Below are 17,353 nucleotides of genomic sequence, written 5' to 3'. Positions count from 1 at the left end.
GATTAGTATCGAGTGAGTTATCTTGTAATCAATAACTTATCAATTGGTCAATGCAGCGTCAGTAATAAAAACAAGCAAACATATCGGTTAGCTCCGCTAGCTAGTGAACCGGGAAACCGGAGACGGAAGTGACGGCGGGATTTCTCTCTCGCTCTGAACGATGTGGACAGATTTTGCTGCTGGAGTCTCTCCGCGTCCGACAGGGCGAGAGTAACAAGAGTTCATTAACTTGGAGTCAGCCTGGTTAATATACATGAATACAAGTCATATATTTAATAGTGTTTCGTGTGTTTAGGGTCCAACCAAAGAGCCGACGCCCAGGAGCTAGTGTTGGGTTAGCAGTTAGCCCCGTGTGCTACAGTTAGCTGGTAGCCGTTATCTCCGGTCTGGCTAACGCGTCTCAGCAAGATGAACCGGCGATGAGCGGCGCTGGGAGGCAACACATCCAAATAAAACGAGTTCCGCCGAGGAAGAGGAAGAGGAGGGACGACGTGAAGAGTCACGTGACGCCCGGCAGGAAGAGGGGAGGGGCCACCTGCTTCCAGAAATGTCCCCAAACCTGGAGACTCGGCAGCATCATGGTTGACAAACAGACAGCGGAGGTACATCATCATCATCAGGGTTACTATTAGTAACTTACATACAGACCTGAAACCAGTGTTCATGGACAGAATAAGAAGATGTGATTATAATATATATAATATCTGCTGAATGTTTTCAGCTTTTTCATTTTACAATCTGGAGAAACATTTTAATTCTTTACTTTATGAAACTGTAATGGACAAGTTTCACTATTTTCTGACAATCTATGGACCAAACAATCAATCAAGGAAGGAGTTGTGTGATTAATGATTAAAACAACTGATTCTTCTACCCTTAATTATTGTTAATAATATCAAATAATAAAATAAATGGTCTGAAACACTTTTGAGAAGCTGCAACCATCAGACTAGTAAAGTAGTTCCTCTGTTGTTGTTATGACGTCACAGAGAAAACGACATCTTTATTGAGAGGAAAAACAATGAAATCATCTGAAATAAGATGATCAATGAGGTCATCATGTTTCCATCTCAGTTCTGCAGCGACTCCGAGGACTTGTTTGGAGACTATGACAGCATCCTGGAGGACAGTTCTCTGCAGGACCAGCTGGACCGCATGGAGCAGGAGGCACGCCAGCATGATGATGTCATCACGCCAGCCAACGCCCCCCCAAGCGAGGACGCGGATCAGCCCGTCTTCACCACTCTACGGTCCAAACAGGTGTGCGAAGACGTTCTCACAGACTCCATCCTGGACGGCCTCGGAGACGAGGCCTTCGAGGACCTCCCGGTCAGCCAGCAGCAGTTTCAGGACCGAGTCCAGGAGGACGCCAAGCGGAGCAGACTTCAGGACGGAGACCAGACCTCCACCCCCCTCAGGGCCGCTGGCAGGAAGGTGGAGGGGAGGAGCACGGCCAGGAGGAGCGTGGTTGAGCAGATGAAGTGGACGATGCTCGGTAACGCCGCGGCGCCCGCTGCCCTGTCACGCAGCTTGGTGCTGAAAGAGGCGGTGGTTTCCGAGGAGATCAGCGTCGCCAGGCAGGCCATGGAGAGGGTCTGTGGCGAGATCCCCGACCTCGGGCCCTTCTTTGGACTCCCCACCAGGGTGAAGGACCTGATGTCCAAACTGAGAGGGATCCAGAGTTTATACGGTGAAGGACATACAATATATATATATATATATGTATATGTAAAAGTATATATCTATAGGAACCAGTGGGCAGCTAGATGTTTACCTCCGTTTGCAGTCTTTGTGCTAAGCTAAGCTAACATCTGACAGAACCAGTGTTTGTGTTTCCTGTCCCCAGACTGGCAGGTGACCTGTCTGAACCTGGACTGCGTCCAGCAGAGGAAGAACCTGATCTACTCACTGCCCACCAGCGGGGGGAAGACCCTCGTGGCTGAGATCCTGGTCCTCAGAGAGCTGCTGTGCCGGAAGAAAGACTGCATGTTCATCTTACCGTACATATCGCTGGTGCAGGAGAAGGTACGGGACCAGACTGGAGACCCGCCTCGCTGTTGCTATGTGGCCTCGCTTCTCCACTGCTTCTCCACAGGGACCAGAACCTGAAGAAACCCATAATGGGATGAGGGTCCTCTGTGGCTTCGTAGGACCCCTAGTAGCTCAGACCAAAGCAATATGGGAAGTGAATGTGGTCCAGCTCAGAAGACAGACCTCCAAGACCAGAGCCCTGTGGGACACCTGTCCGGCCCTCCTTCTGAACCTCTGGAAACCACTTGTGTTTGCTCTGCAGGTCCGAGGCCTCGCCAGCTTCGGTCTGGATCTGGACTTCCTGGTGGAGGAGTACGCTGGCAGCAGAGGGCGGTTTCCTCCGCTGAAGAGGCGGAGCAGGAGGTCGGTGTACGTGGCTACGATCGAGAAGGCCCACAGCCTCGTCAACTCCCTGATCGAGACCGGCAGGATCCAGGACCTGGGTCTGGTGGTGGTGGATGAGGTCTGCCTCCCTTTATTCTAGATGTGAGGGTTGAGGGGGGGGAGGTGAAGGTGGAGGAGGTGGACGGGGGGAGGGGAGGTGGAGGAGGTGGAGGCCTAACATCCACTTTTTCCTGCAGCTTCACATGCTGGGCGACGGCAGCAGAGGCGCCGTCATCGAGATGACGCTGGCCAAAGTCCTGTACACCAGCAGTAAGTCCTACCCTCTGACCTCTGACCTTCCTGTGGGCCTCTAACACCTTCGTTCACCTGAACCTCCGTCTCCAGAAACCACGCAGATCATCGGGATGAGCGCCACACTGGGAAACATCGGCGACCTGCAGACGTTCCTGAGGGCCGAGAACTACACCAACGACTTCAGACCGGTGACCCCTCCACACACACACACACACACACACACACACACACACACACACACACACACACACACATATAGTATACTAGTAGTAATAAAGCCGCTGTGTGGTGTGTTCAGGTCCAGCTGAAGGAGTACGTTAAACTGAACGACACCATCTATGAAGTGGACCCGAAGGAAGAGGAATGTTTCAGATTTTCTCGTCTTCTCAACTTTAAGGTAAAAACATTGTTTGTTTCATCGTCTCGTCGTTCAGGTTCAACCAGGCGATGAGGTCATCACACTAAAAGGCCCGCCAGATATGTCAACAGAGCAAGGAGAAGCCCTGATAACACACACAGAGGGACTGTGTCGTGTGTGGGGTGTGTTTCCATGGTGACGGACGGAAGCTGAATGTGTGAAACAGTGTTGAAGGTAGAATTGCTCTGAAGTCCAGGTTCCACTAATGGTCCCGGGTAGATAGATAGATATACATTATTGATCCCAAGCTGGGAAATTAAAGTGTAGCAGCAGCATTATTACACACAGTGACAACACTAAAGATAAAGAACACAATAGGTAAAGAAACAACATATAAAAAGAGCGATATAAAAAGTCGACATCGGAGCTGGAGCAGCCTGTGGGAGAAGGTGTGGACTCAAGAGACTCCAGCCTGAGACCAAGTACAGAGCCAGCCTTCTTGATGATTTTATCAAGTCTGTTGTTGTCGCTGGCTCTGATGCTGCTGCCCCAACACACAGCAGCAAAGAAAATGGCGCTGGAAACAACAGACTGGTAGAAGATCTCCAACATCTTACTGCACACGATCTCAGCTTCCTCAGGAAATAAAGTCTGCTCATCCTCTTCTTGTACACAGCCTCTGTGTTAGATTTCCAGTCCAGTCTGTTGTCAATGTGGTCCTCCTCAGTACTCCAGCTCCATGCAGAAGACAGACCCGGACCACATCATCGCCCTGGTGACGGAGGTCATCCCGACTCACTCCTGTCTGGTCTTCTGTCCCACCAAGAAGAACTGTGAGAATGTGGCGGCCATGATCTGCAAATACCTGAAAGGGTGAGTGAAGCTGGCTCAGTGATGTCATCGCCCCCCGACCAGCTGACTCAGTGATGTCATCACCCCCCTGACCAGCTGACTCAGTGATGTCATCCTCTCTCAGCGACTTCCTGCGGCTGCGTGAGGAGGAGAAAGGCGTTCTCCTGCGGGAGCTGAAGGCGGCGGGGAGCGGCTCGCTGTGCCCGGTGCTCCGGCGGACGGTGCCGTACGGTCTGGCCTACCACCACAGCGGGCTGACCTCCGAGGAGAGGAGGCTGGTGGAGGAGGCCTACGCCCGCGGGGTCCTCTGCCTCCTCGCCTGCACCTCCACGCTGGCTGCAGGCATCAACCTACCTGCCCGCAGGTGAGCCCCCCCCCCTCCCCGTTAACTTTAACTGTCGGACGTCGGTGCTGTTTGTTGGTATCCGTGGTCCTGTTGACGGTCGTCATGGTGATTGCAGTGTGTGTGTGTGATGATGTTGATGTGTGTTGTGTGACTGCGGCGGCGTCCCTCAGGGTGATCCTGCGCTCGCCGTACGTGGCCGCTGACTTCCTGCGGAGGAGCCAGTACAAGCAGATGGTGGGGCGTGCGGGGCGCGCCGGCATCGACGCCGTGGGAGAGAGCGTCCTCATCCTGCAGGACAGCGACCGCATCACGGTACCTGCAGCCGCGGCGCCGCCCGTCACCTAGAGGTGCTGATGCTTCCTGTTTGATGCTCCCCGTGTTGACACCGTGGTCTCTTCCTCAGGCCAAGACTCTGCTCTGTGCTCCGATGGAGACCTGCGTCAGCGGCCTGCTGCAGGCCGGGGGGCGGGGCTTGCTGACCCTCATCCTGTCCCTCATTGGACTCCACGTAAGCCCCGCCCTGCGCGCCATGCCAGCGTTGCCGTGGGGACGCAGCTGAATGCTGTCTGTGTTGCAGGTGGCCACATCGCTGGAGCAGCTCAGGGACTTCCTGTGTGGGACGCTGCTGTACGTCCAGCAGGGCAAGCTGTGTGTAGACCGGACTCTGGAGGACCAGGTGGAGCACAGCGTGGACCTGCTGAAGGACAAAGACCTGGTCCGGGTGACGGAGGGGGGGGCGCTGCAGGTCACCCAGCTGGGAAGAGCCACGTACAAAGGTGACGCTCTGACAGGAAGTGGTCACACGGTGACCCACGTTTAGAGATATAAGTCATGGGACCAGGACCAGGACCAGAACCCAACACCACTGAGTGATGAGACGGATGAAGAGAATGAAAATAATCAAATTGGTTTAAAGTGAAACGAGCTGGAAGTTAAATAGAATAATATAAATAATAATAATTCATCATTAATTTCCTGGTCTGATGGGGGTCTACTGAAGACCTTCAGTCCTGGTCAGCTGTCGTCAGTGTGACTGGTGTTCATGTCTGACCCCCAGGCTCCGTGGATCTGGTCTACAGTGACGTCCTCTACAAAGACCTCTCCAAAGGTCTGGAGGGTCTGCTGCTGAACAGCTGCCTGCACCTGGTCTACCTGGTCACCCCCTACGACATGGTCTCCCAGTGCAAGCCGGACTGGATGGTCTACTTCAGACAGGTAGAGTCCCTGGCGGTCTTCATGACATCACTTCCTTCTCCTGAGTCCCTGGTCTCTGAGTCCCTGGTCTCTGAGTCCCTGGTCTCTGAGTCTCTGGTCTCTGAGTCTCTGGTCTCGTCTCTAGTCTCTGAGTCCTGGTCTCTGAGCCCACCAGCTGGTCTTGTGGTCCCGTTTCAGTTCACGGTGCTGTCGGCTGCTGAGCAGAAGATGTCGGCGGCTGTTGGTGTGCCGGAGAGCTTCATCGCCAGACAGGCAGCAGGACAGACGGTCCGGAAGGTGAGACCCGGTCCCTGAGTCCAGGACCTCCTCAGCAGGTCACCGCTCAGACCCCAGTCCTCCTGTAAACCAGCATGACCATCATTTCCAGACGGTGAACCTGGACGTGGTGCGGCGGATGTACCTGGCCCTGGTCCTGTTCTCCCTGCTAAAGGAGACCAACATCTGGGCCGTGGCAGACCGGTTCCAGCTGAGTCGGGGTTTCGTCCAGACCCTCCTCAGCTCCTCCTCGGCCTTCTGCTGCTGCGTGCTGCACTTCACAGAGGTATCACTGCCTGCCTGTCTGTCTGCCTGAGACCGGTCTCACTTCACAGAGGTATCACTGCCTGACTGTGTGTGTGTGTGTCTGTGTGTGTGTCTGTGTGTGTGTGTGTCTCTCTCTGTGTGTGTCTGTGTGTGTGTGTGTGTGTGTGTCTCTCTCTCTCTGTGTGTGTGTGTGTGTGTGTGTGTGTGTGTGTGTGTGTGTGTGTACCAGGAGCTGGAGGAGTTCTGGCCCTTCAGAGCTCTGTTGGTGGAGCTGACCAGGAGGCTGAGCTACTGTGTGACGGCTGAACTCGTCCCTCTGATGGAGGTGGGCGGAGTCCTGGAGGTGGGTGGAGCTTCTCTCACATTCCATTTAAAAAAATAATATATCTATAATCAGCCTGTTTGTGTCTTCAGTCCAGAGCGAAGCAGCTTTATAACGCCGGCTACAAAACGCTGACTCACCTGGCGAACGCTGACCCAGCAGTTCTCTCCAACACCATAGAAAACCTGCACAGGAAGCAAGCCAACCAGATGGTGGCGTCTGCTAAAGTGAGCGTGGTCCTGGTGGGGGGTTGATGAGACGGGGGTCCTGGTGGGGGGTTGGTGAGACAGGGGGTCCTGGTGGGGGGGTTGGTGAGACGGGGGTCCTGGTGGGGGTTCTGACAAGGGTCCTTACGAGGGTCCTGGTGGTGGTCCTGGTGGGGGTCCTGGTGAGGGTCCTGGTGGGGGTTCTGGTGGTAGTCCTGGTGAGGGTCACATGACCTCTGTCTGTGTTCCAGATGCTGCTGAATGAAAAGGCTGCAGCGCTCCAGGAGGAAGTGGACGAGCTGCTGGCGACGCCATCAGATCTGCCGCTCGCATAAAAACGCCATCACATGATATATATATATCATGTGATGGCGTTTTTATGCGTTTATATATATATATATATATATATACACACACACACAGAACAGAAAAGTTCTACTGTCTTTGTTTGTTTTAATTATTTTTATCCTTTCTTTGCTTTGAAATATAAACGTATTAAAATAACCTACACAAAGGGAAGAGTTCATTATTATTATTATTTTGTACTATTATTAGTTATTGTTCATATTTATCATTATGAATATCATTTTTCATGATTATTATTGAGTATTGTTATGAATTATTTTTATGCGTAGTATTGACAGCAGGGATGTAACTTTTCTCATGCTCGGAGCAAATACATGCTGTTCTCCTGGTGTCCACTAGGGGCATCACTGCTGCATGATGTGTATATATATATATATATATACATATACACATTATATATATATATACATTATATATATATACATTAATATATACTTTATATATAAAGTGGCTCCGGTGTGAACCGGGACCCTGATCCGGGACCTTGAGCCGGGGCCCGGGAGGAGGCTCCGGCTCTGTTAACAAGAGGAAGCTCCCGGAAGCGTCGAGCTGGTTGGAGCCGCAGTCCGTCTGCTGCCATGGAGTCTGTCGGGCTGCTGGTTCTGGTTCTCCTCTGGAACCAGACTACTGGAACAGGAGTCCACGTCGCCACAGACCTGGGCCGGAACTCTTCAGTCGTGGATCTGAATCTGTCGGTGATACGCCGGGTGGACCCGCGCTTTCTGTCCATCACCATCGACGCCAGTCTGGCCGCCGAGGAGGCGTTCATGTTCCTGCTGAGGTGCGTTCAAGTCACGGAAAGGAAATTCCCGTAAAAACCGCAATAGCTGCAAACAAACTTTTTTCTGTAAACCGACAGAGAATGAAATAGCTAAGTCTTAGCTTATTATGTATTTAAAGATCGATAACATACCGCAATACTTCATTCCGAGTACTTTTATATTGTAGTATTATGTTGTATAAATACAGACGTTATATGTTTATTGTGATTCTTCAATCACTCGATCTAAACAGAAATCTCCAGAGACGTCTTCGAACTTCTCCTTTTGTCGGATGAACAGTCTGCGTAGTATGTAGGCCTATATAAATATGTGTGTATATGTATACATATATTTATTTATAAATATATATTGTATGTATCATATTGTATGTGAAAAAAGACATTGGGTGTGCACCAGCAAATACTGGGTGTGCCAAATTTATTTTCAACAGTGTTACACCTCCAAACATTGAAAAGAATGTATCTCTTCTCGAATACAACATTCATAACACAAAAAATACCCACACGTTGTGTGCTTCTATCAGTAATAGTCAACAGTAGTTCACATCAGGTCTAAACATTCACACATGTGACATGCTCTCAAATAAATCAATAACAAGGTAATAGAAAAAGCACACTTTGTGTTCTCAAAAATAAAACACCGCAAAAACATACACACAGACACAGTGCCCAATGAGATGAACATAGTGAAATATGACACACTCATGCGCTCTCATAGAGCCATAACGTATCCACATTACGCATGATCAACAAAGCCATTTAACCATCTGAACACAACTATTGGGCTTATCAGGAGTAAAGGACACAACGATATTGCTGCTTACCTGTGCGCACTGCGCAGCTCTCAATTTAAAGGGCAAGACGGCGTGGCTTGGCCTTGAACGCATTTATTATTTCATCAGAGTCCAGTTTCTCCGCGAGCTCTTTTTTCAAACATGAGCAGCGAGATGCTATTCAGTCTCTCTGTGAGCATTGTAGCTCTGCTGGTGGATTTAATCCGGTTTACAACTGAAAACAGGCGCTCCACAGAGCAACTTGTAACAGTGACTGTTATCAGAATACGCAGTAAACAGTTCATGTTGGGAAAAACATCTTTGTCACATGAGTCCAACACTTGTCCCCCGTTCACTTTCCGTTTGATGAGTTGCGCAAACACAGTCAATTCAGAGGCCTCCAAACCAAGTCCATAATGCCTGCTCGGCCCGCGCAATGCGTCCAGCTGGCAAAACGCGCCTGATGCAGGCAGCAGGGAGGCAGCAGCCTTCATTATTCCATAAGAGTCACTCTGAAAACTTTTGTTCAGTTCGAACAGCTGTCTGTCAAGGATCACAATCCACAACGACTGCAAATCAGAATCACTCCTGATGGGTGCACACCTGCCCACTGTAGAGGCCACATGCGCGTCAGCAAACTTGGCAGGTTGCCAGGTGACGGTGTCGCAACGCATCGTCTGACGGCAATTTTTGGGGGTGTGCCAGCTGCCTCTGTGGGTGGCACCGGCACACCCTGGCACACCCGTGGCCATTGGTATGTATAAATATATATCCATATATTTCCTCTCCAGCTCTCCAAAGATCAGGACTCTGGCTAAAGCACTAAGTCCAGCCTTTCTGAGATTTGGGGGGACCAGACAAGACTTCATGGAGTTCAGCCCGAGGAGGACTCATCAAGAACCGGGTTTCTCAGCAGGTAAATACTCATTTCTCCCACAGACCTGAACCTGAATTAGCATATTGGAACAAACTGATTTTCTGTAATATTGGGGGAGATGTGTGAAATATGACTAATGTCCCGTCCTGTCAGAGGCGTCGTGTGGAGACCTGGATCTGCCCTCGTGGCTGGAGGACCGGCTGAAGAAGGCCTGGACCCACCAACAGCTGGTCCTGATGAGAGAAGACCGAAAGAGGAAGTACGGGAGGGTGAAGTTCACAGGTACGTCACATGACATGGTCATTCTCACATTCATCAATGCCTTCAATGAATGTTGACATCAATGTGGTCGATCAGGTTTTCTGTGGTTCAGACTTGTATCAGGAGTCCCACAGGGCTTGATGCTTGGACCACTGCTTTTTAACTGATAATGTACTTTTACTTCAATAAGGGTTTCAAGGAGTATTTTCACAGTGTGGTATTAGTACTTGTAGTAGTAAAGGCTGTGAGTACTTGCTCTTCCTGTCTCAGAGAACACTGTAGATCTGCTTTACTCCTTCACCAACTGCTCCGGTCTGGATCTGATCTTCGGCCTGAACGCTCTGCTCAGAACAGCTGACAACATCTGGAACAGCAGCAACGCCGGCTCGCTGCTGCGCTACTGTGAGTCCCGACGCTACCGGATGTCCTGGGAGCTGGGCAACGGTGAGCTACGCTAACGAACCTTTAGCTCCCAGACATCCACTCAGGTGGGAAATAGATTATTTTACGTGATTATCGGTGTGGCGTAACCGTGATACCTCTTATGTGGTCTCTGATCTGAGCTTTAAGTTTCCAGCGTTTTCATTGGCTGTGAGGCCTTTCATCACATCGCTGAGCAAACAGGAAGTGACTTCATGTTGTGAAATCACTGCACGTTGGATCTGAGCTCTGCTGGTTCACCTGCTTGTGTCCAGAACCAAACAGCTACCAGAAGAAGGCCGGGATCCGGGTGGACGGGGTCCAGCTGGGTCTGGACTTCACTCGTCTCAGAGCCATGATGAACGAGTCCAAGTTGTACCGGGACGCCGGGCTGTACGGGCCCGATGTGGGTCAGCCTCGAGACCATCGGACAGACCTGCTGGAGGGGTGAGACGGCACATTTATTTATATTTATATGTATATAAATATACTATGATATTTCTGTGATGATTCAGGTTTATAATTGAATTACTTGGTCACATGATGAAGTAATTAACCTGGTATGTGAGTGTACTGTTGTACTACATGAACCTGGTATCTAAGAGTACTGAGTGTACTGTTGTACTAGTACTGTGTGTACTGTTGTACTAGTACTTGGTGCTTGTTGCTGCAGGTTCCTGCAGACCGGATCTGAGGCCGTTGATGCTTGTACCTGGCACCAGTGAGTTCACCACACACAGACCGGACCTGGATCCCACTGGACCACTTTGTACTTTGTGTGTCATGAGTACACAGTGTATAAGTACACATCATACACAGGCTCCATTACTTCCTCTTCTCTTACCGAATGCTTCTCTCTCTGTTTGCTAGTTACTATGTGAATGGGAGAGACACATCTTTGGAGGACTTCCTAGACCCTGAGATCCTGGACTCTCTGGCCTTGAAGACCAAAGAAGTCCTGGAGGTAATAATGTGGACAGACGCGTGGACCCTCGGAGTCAGACACTTGGACCCCCAGAGTCAGACACGTGGACTGTTGGAGTCCAGATGTAACAGTGGATGTTTTCTGGTTTAGGAAGTAAAGCTGGCGTCTCCTGAGAAGCCGGTCTGGCTCGGAGAGACCAGCTCGGCCTACGGTGGAGGAGCCGCTGGACTGTCGGACACCTTCGTCGCCGGGTTCATGTGAGATTAAATCATTTGGACTCTTTGAAGGCTGCACGGTGGTGTAGTGGGTAGCACTGTCGCCTCACAGCAAGAGGGTCCCAGGTTCGATTCCTGGGTCGGCCCTGGGTTCCTTCTGTGCAGAGTTTGCATGTTCTCCCCGTGTAAGCGTGGGTTCTCTCCGGGTTCTCCGGCTTGACAGCTGGTATGGGCTCTAGCCGCCCCGCGACCCTGAATACAGGATAAGCGGTAGACGATGGATGGATGGACTCTTTGAAGTCGTCTCTGTGGCAACCAGAATGCCAGGAACTATTTCCTCACATTTTATTGACCAACTGACTTAACGTAACTTGCATCTCAGTAAAGTTGCTTAGAAGGATTAGAAGGACTAAAAATAAAAAGCTGCAGTCTCAATGGTCCCCATGGAGGTCTAACAGGAGCCGTGTGGTCTCTGAGGACTCCTAATACTTTATTGGGTTAACTGATTACCCAGCAGCCCTGTCTCATGACCTCACAGCTGCTCAGTAACAACAATCGTTGCTTTTCATCGTAAAACTGTTCTCATGCAGAATAATAACAACAATAATAATAATATCTTAGCGCATAGTATGTAACATTCTGTTATTGACGCCATTCAGTGTTATGAACATGTTATGTGTGTTTCTGTCTTATTAATGTGTGTTTCAATGTTATAAACGTGTGTTTCAGTGTTATTAACGTGCTTCAGTGTTATTAATGCATGTTTAAGTGTTATTAACATGTGTTTAAGTGTTATTAATGTGTGTTTAAGTGTTATTAATGTGTGTTTCTGTGTTATTAGCGCGTTTCAGCATTATTAACATTTTTCAGTGTTATTAATGCATGTTTCAGTGTTATTAATGTGTTTCAGTGTTGACTCCATGCTGTCCCCAGGTGGTTGGATAAACTGGGCCTGGCAGCCAGACTGGGTCTGGATGTTGTGATGCGGCAGGTGTTCATTGGTTCTGGCAGTTACCACCTGGTTGATGAGAATCTGGATCCTCTTCCTGTGAGATTCTTCATCATTTATAACTATAATCATGTTTTAATCCGGCTTCATCCGGTTTCTTTCAAGTTGAGACGAGGTCTTTAATGTGTTTTTAAGGTTTTTTATGTTTTGCTCACATGGTTTTGTCCAGCTAACATGTGACTGAACTAACTACGTAAACATGTTGCATGTTGTCAGCTCTTGAGCCTTCGGTTTCATGCTGTGACCTCACTGTGGCTTCCTCCAGGATTATTGGTTGTCGGTTCTCTACAAGAGACTCGTGGGTCTGGAGGTCTTGAGCGTGGACTTGTCTGGCTTTGCCGGCGGTAAGAGAGTGAGACTCTATCTGCACTGTTCCAACAGAAACAGGTACTGTTGCTTTAAGAACCCACCCCCACTGTCTGCTGAGACCCGTTGCAGTAACTCGTCTGTATTTCTGTAGCTACAGAAGCGGATCGGTCACATTGATCTCTCTGAACCTGAATAAGAAGCCAGTCCACATCCGGGTTCCTGCCGCAGCCTCCTCCGGCCCAGTGGAGGCTTTCATCCTGCAGTCGGAGGCCGGCCTCGACTCCAGGTACCGTCTCCCTCCTCACTCACCTGAAACATCCGTTTCCTGTCCGGGTCTAGTACTGGAGTAACAGACCTCTAGTAAAGTACTGGGGTAAATTACTCTAGTAAAGTACTGGAGTAACAGTGACTGTGTCTGTGACTCTGTCTGTGACTCTGTGACTCTGTGTCTGTGACTCTGTTTTTGTGTCCGTCACTCTGTTTGTGACTCTGTGTCTGTGACTCTGTGTTTGTGTCTGCCACTCCGTGTTTGTGTCTGTGACTCTGTCTGTGACTGTGTTTGTATCTGTGACTCTGTGTCTGTGACTGTTTGTGTCTGTGTCTGTGACTCTGTGTTTGTGTCTGTGACTCTGTCTGTGACTCTGTGTCTGTGACTCTGTGTTTTTGTCTGTGACTCTGTGTCTGTGCTGCAGGTCGGTGAAGCTGAACGGCGGCGTGTTGAAGATGCTGGACGATGAAACTCTCCCCGACTTGAAAGCAGCTCGACTTCCTCCAGCTGAGCGTCTGCAGCTTCCTGCGTTCTCGCTCGCCTTCTTCGTCCTCACAGACGCTGAAGCTGCAGCCTGCATGTGACCTGGACCATGTGACCCGCTGGCGTGGATGTCAGCAGGCGCCATGCTGCCCATCAATGGACTAAAACCACTGGAACTCCGGTGACAGCGAGGCTGTGGACCAATCTGGTGCTGATTTCTTTCTCTTCAAAAGAGTAAATATTCTGCGTTTTGCTCATAAAGTTTATGGTTACTGATCTTTTACTGCAGTAAAAGTACCACCTTTCAAATACAAAGATACAATACATCGGAACAATGACCTCAGTATTAAAATGAAACTCTCTTCACTTCATGTTTACACAACAGAATAAGGTTTTTAATTGTGAAAATACTCCACTAAAAGTACAAATCCTGCGTTGAAAACCTTGAGATCAGCAAAACTCAAAAAGCGGTGGTCCAAGCATTGAGCCTTGTGGAACCCCTGCAAAAGTTTTGTTTGCTTCACATCTAGTAAAAATATTCCTCATGTAAAAGGATGAAACTGTAGTTCAAGTAGTAAAAGTAAAAATAATGATGGTGGAGTAAAGTACTTATACCCCTCTGTGAGAACACTGCACTATAAGTAAAATAATACCAAACTAAAATACTGAACTACGACTAAAAACCTTCCTGAAGTCAAAGTATATGAAAGTATTTCAAGTAGTAAAGTATTAATGTAGTACTATTATCTGATGTTCGTGGATTAGTATTCCTGCTGCAGTAATGAGGATATTAGGTTGATCATCCCTCCTGTGACAACCTTGTATCTCCTGGTTTGGTTTTTCTTCAGTTCATCACAAACATTCAGCATCAACTCTTCTGGAGATACGAGGTTTGACCTGGACAGGAAGGGATGAAAGGAACTGCAAAAATGCAAAATAAATATTTACCTCTGAGATGTGGCGCAGGAGAAGTAGGAAGTACTCAAGTAAAGTAAAGTACATCAGATTTAGAGTTAAATGCTAAATCTCCGTTTCATGTTACAATAACCAAAATGTCCATAAATTCCAAGTTAAAATGTTTTATTTGAACTGAAAGAAAAACAAATGCAGATCTTTGATATTTGTCATCTAACTGCAACCGTTATAATATATGATATGTAATAGTAATATTTCATGACTCGTCCTGCTCCTCCCCGTGTGTGATGATGTAACAAAGAGATTTATAATCCAGGTTTCCTGCAGCATCGATGTTGGACGACTCGAACATCTGCTTCACCTGCAAACACCGAATCATAACCACAGTTATTAATGTACTATGGTTCTGTGATTCCTGGATCATCTGCTGAGCCCTGAATATTAGTTTCATTGTATATAATCGAGTACTCTTTGTTTTGAAGTACTTATACTTGAGTATTTATATTTCCTGCTACTTTCTATTTTTGAATGTTGTACTTTTTACTGCAACAGCTTTAATAATCAGATTATAAATCATCTAATACATTATTATTACAGATGATATAAAGTCATTAAAATGATCTTCAGTTTTAAAAAGATCAACACAACACATCAATCATATATGTATTATTCTGCTTTGTTAATACTTTTGTACTTTGAGGATATGTTGTTGATAAAGCTTTTGTACTTTTCAATTAATTAAAGTACTTTTACTAAGTACTTATTTCATTTCTGCATTTCAACGTGTTTCAATTCAAATAAACTTTTCTACGCTGAGATTTTCCTTCTTTTTTTCATGTAAATCAGAAGTTCAGCCATGAACGTTACTAACACGTTACTAGCACGTTACTAACACGTTACTAATGTTAATAACATGTTACTAACGGGTTAATGACATGTTACTAATGCATTACTAATGTTAATAATGCATTAATAACACATTAATAATATGTTATTAACTGGTTTACCTCGTCAGCTGTGAACTTGTCAGCTTGAGTCATCAGAAGCTTCTGGATCCTGGAAGGAAACAAACCGAGTCACAGTGTGAAATCAGAGCGTGGTGAAGGATTCGGGTCTCGGACTCACTCGTCTCGGTGGATGCTGCCGCTGGCGTCCGCGTCCAGCAGCCGGAAGGCATTCAAGATTGTGTCTTCAGGGTCCGTACCTGCTCAGGTCAACCACAGACAGGTTAGCTCAGGTGAGCCACAGACGACATCATTCAACGTAAAGTTCAAAGATTAGATAAAATCCAGAAGTTGATTATTAGAATTTTATACAACTACTATTATATATTATTAGATTATACGACTACTGTTTTATATTATAAGTCAAAATGTTTTTCCATTAAAATGTCATTAATTTTCTGTCAATCGGCTAACTGATTCTACATAAAGAGTACCTTTTCTTTTGTACTTTTGTAATAATGTTGATGTTATAACTGAATGTTAAATGCAGTACTTTTACTAGTAACACGTATTTCTACACTGCTAAGAGTACTACATTAAGAGTATTTCATTCTCTCTGGGAAATGTAAGTCGAAGTATAACGACCAGAGAAACATTCCACTAAAGTACAAGTACCTCAGAGTTGTACTTAAGTACAGTACTTGGGTAAAAGTACTGAGCTACTTTGCAGCTCATGCTGTGAGTCTCCTACACTTCCCAGAATGCAGCAGGCCTCACCGTGCAGCTTCCCCCCGAACAGCGTGAGGAACATGGTGAAGTTGATGGGACCCGTCGCCTCCTTCAGCATCACCTCCAGCTCCTCCTCCTTCACCTCCAGTTTACCTGCCCCAGCAGACAGACAGACAGCAGACAGACAGACAGCTCATTGGTCCACATGCCCACATGACCCCGGGACTGTGTGACATCACAGAGGACTCACCCAGAGAGGCGTACGTATCCTTCAGGTCCTCCTTGTCGATGAATCCGTCCCGGTTCTGATCGATGAGAGTGAACGCCTGAAAGACGACGAAGAACTCTGTGAAACCGTTATTTAATTTCATTTAATTCATCAGCATTATTATTTATTATAATATTATATTATAACGATGATTTCACCTCTTTGAACTCTTGAATCTGAGTTTGTTCAAACATGGAGAAGACGTTGGACGAAGCTCTCTGAGCTCGTTTGGCTCCGCCCTCCTTCTTCTTCGTCTTCCTGCTTGCCTTCAAATGTAATTTACCTCATTAAAACACGTTAGAACATAAAGGGAACACGGATTGTTTCAACCTTAAATGTAATCGGCAACAATCCGACTTTTTGAAGAGTTCAGTGAACGCAGCACAGATTCCCTCTTTAATGTGGTTAAAAATAAACAGAATCAACTTTAAATCATCCATCCATCCATCGTCTACCGCTGTATCCTGGGGAGGGTGGAGCCAATCCCAGCTGACATTGGGCAAAGGCAGGGTACACCCTGGACAGGACGCCAGTCCATCACAGGGCCGACATATAGAGACAGACAACCATTCACGCTCACATTCACACCTACGGGCAATCTAGAGTCATCAATGAACCTATCCCCATCCTGCATGTCTTTGGACTGTGACTGTGGGAGGAAGCCGGAGAACCCGGAGAGAACCCACGCTTACACGGGGAGAACATGCAAACTCCACACAGAAGGAACCCGGACCCGAGCCCGACCCAGGAATCGAACCCCGGACCCTCTCGCTGTGAGGCAACAGTGCTACCCACTACACCACCATGCAGCCCCACTTTAAATCATAACGAGCAATAAAACCAACCAGATGTAATTATGAAGCACAAAATAAAAACATCCCAAATTTATCTCATTCAGTTTTTTAGGAAGAGTTTTAGGAAGATGAAGAAGAAATCAATGTACTTTTATTTTGTATAAACACATTTATTTACAATTGAAACTTGCAGAATTGTTGGTTTTTGTCTGATTTGATATTTATTTATTGATGATTTTAATTTAAATATACGATATTTTTGTACAACAATAGAGAAATAAACAGACACTGAAGTTAAATGAGAAATGGATCCAGTTGATCTTCCTGTTAGTCAATATTAAAACTAGTTTTGCTATAAAAACATAAGTCTTTCACATATAAATCTATTGATTATAAGTAAATCTATTGATAACAATAATTAATATGAAACTTACCATCCTGCTGCTGGTTCAGACTCCGTCACACTGCTAATCTGCTGCAGTGACCGGTGGTTTAAATACAGCAGCTGTCTGAGACCTGATGACG

General features: G+C 47.3%; 3 protein-coding genes across 5 annotated transcripts; 2 read left to right on the top strand and 1 right to left on the bottom strand.

Moving 5' to 3' along the window:
- Positions 1-42: 42 nt before the first annotated feature.
- helq (helicase, POLQ like) lies at positions 43-6,855 on the top strand. 3 transcript variants are annotated; one of them, XM_084034397.1, is made up of 19 exons: positions 464-602; positions 1,075-1,329; positions 1,530-1,690; positions 1,847-2,025; positions 2,294-2,494; positions 2,613-2,685; positions 2,761-2,858; positions 2,969-3,067; positions 3,756-3,901; positions 4,005-4,244; positions 4,397-4,538; positions 4,630-4,734; positions 4,804-5,002; positions 5,284-5,441; positions 5,619-5,717; positions 5,809-5,982; positions 6,193-6,306; positions 6,378-6,512; positions 6,743-6,855. In XM_084034397.1, the coding sequence occupies exons 2-19, from the start codon at positions 1,109-1,111 to the stop codon at positions 6,824-6,826; spliced, it is 2,628 nt and encodes an 875-aa protein (XP_083890523.1). In that variant the 5' UTR covers positions 464-602; positions 1,075-1,108; the 3' UTR covers positions 6,827-6,855. The 3 variants fall into 3 exon arrangements, with proteins under 3 accessions (XP_083890522.1, XP_083890524.1, XP_083890523.1); XM_084034396.1 differs by having other exon boundaries at positions 43-602; positions 1,075-1,690; XM_084034398.1 differs by lacking the exons at positions 5,809-5,982; positions 6,193-6,306; positions 6,378-6,512; positions 6,743-6,855 and having other exon boundaries at positions 43-602; positions 1,075-1,690; positions 5,566-5,712.
- Positions 6,856-7,264: 409 nt separating this feature from the next.
- Positions 7,265-14,909, top strand: hpse (heparanase). Its single transcript, XM_084035227.1, has 12 exons — positions 7,265-7,638; positions 9,203-9,327; positions 9,442-9,570; positions 9,820-9,993; positions 10,245-10,416; positions 10,643-10,690; positions 10,840-10,933; positions 11,045-11,151; positions 12,043-12,157; positions 12,384-12,505; positions 12,579-12,713; positions 13,120-14,909. The coding sequence occupies exons 1-12, from the start codon at positions 7,436-7,438 to the stop codon at positions 13,277-13,279; spliced, it is 1,584 nt and encodes a 527-aa protein (XP_083891353.1). The 5' UTR covers positions 7,265-7,435; the 3' UTR covers positions 13,280-14,909.
- On the bottom strand, positions 14,350-16,304 carry LOC311029835 (myosin light chain 5-like; the record flags this gene model as incomplete). The annotated part of the gene is made up of 6 exons (XM_084035228.1): positions 16,193-16,304; positions 16,017-16,092; positions 15,815-15,919; positions 15,219-15,297; positions 15,101-15,149; positions 14,350-14,454 (listed from the first exon to the last, which is right to left on the bottom strand). The coding sequence occupies exons 1-6, from the start codon at positions 16,226-16,228 to the stop codon at positions 14,350-14,352; spliced, it is 450 nt and encodes a 149-aa protein (XP_083891354.1). The 5' UTR covers positions 16,229-16,304.
- Positions 16,305-17,353: the final 1,049 nt, after the last annotated feature.

The sequence above is a fragment of the Eutrigla gurnardus genome, assembly GCF_963514095.1.
Source record: "Eutrigla gurnardus genome assembly, chromosome: 19".
Classification (NCBI taxonomy): Eukaryota; Metazoa; Chordata; class Actinopteri; order Perciformes; family Triglidae; genus Eutrigla; species Eutrigla gurnardus.
This window is presented reverse-complemented; position numbering and strand designations above follow the sequence as displayed.

Bases quoted from the DNA above. Each gene is read 5' to 3' on its own strand.
- helq (XM_084034396.1), top strand. From the start codon at position 420: ATGAGCGGCGCTGGGAGGCAACACATCCAAATAAAACGAGTTCCGCCG. The intron at 2,026-2,293 runs GTACGGGACCAG...TTTGCTCTGCAG, and splicing joins TATCGCTGGTGCAGGAGAAG to GTCCGAGGCCTCGCCAGCTT. The intron at 5,718-5,808 runs GTGAGACCCGGT...CATCATTTCCAG, and splicing joins CAGGACAGACGGTCCGGAAG to ACGGTGAACCTGGACGTGGT.
- hpse (XM_084035227.1), top strand. From the start codon at position 7,436: ATGGAGTCTGTCGGGCTGCTGGTTCTGGTTCTCCTCTGGAACCAGACT. The intron at 11,152-12,042 runs GTGAGATTAAAT...TGCTGTCCCCAG, and splicing joins ACCTTCGTCGCCGGGTTCAT to GTGGTTGGATAAACTGGGCC. The intron at 12,506-12,578 runs GTACTGTTGCTT...GTATTTCTGTAG, and splicing joins CACTGTTCCAACAGAAACAG to CTACAGAAGCGGATCGGTCA.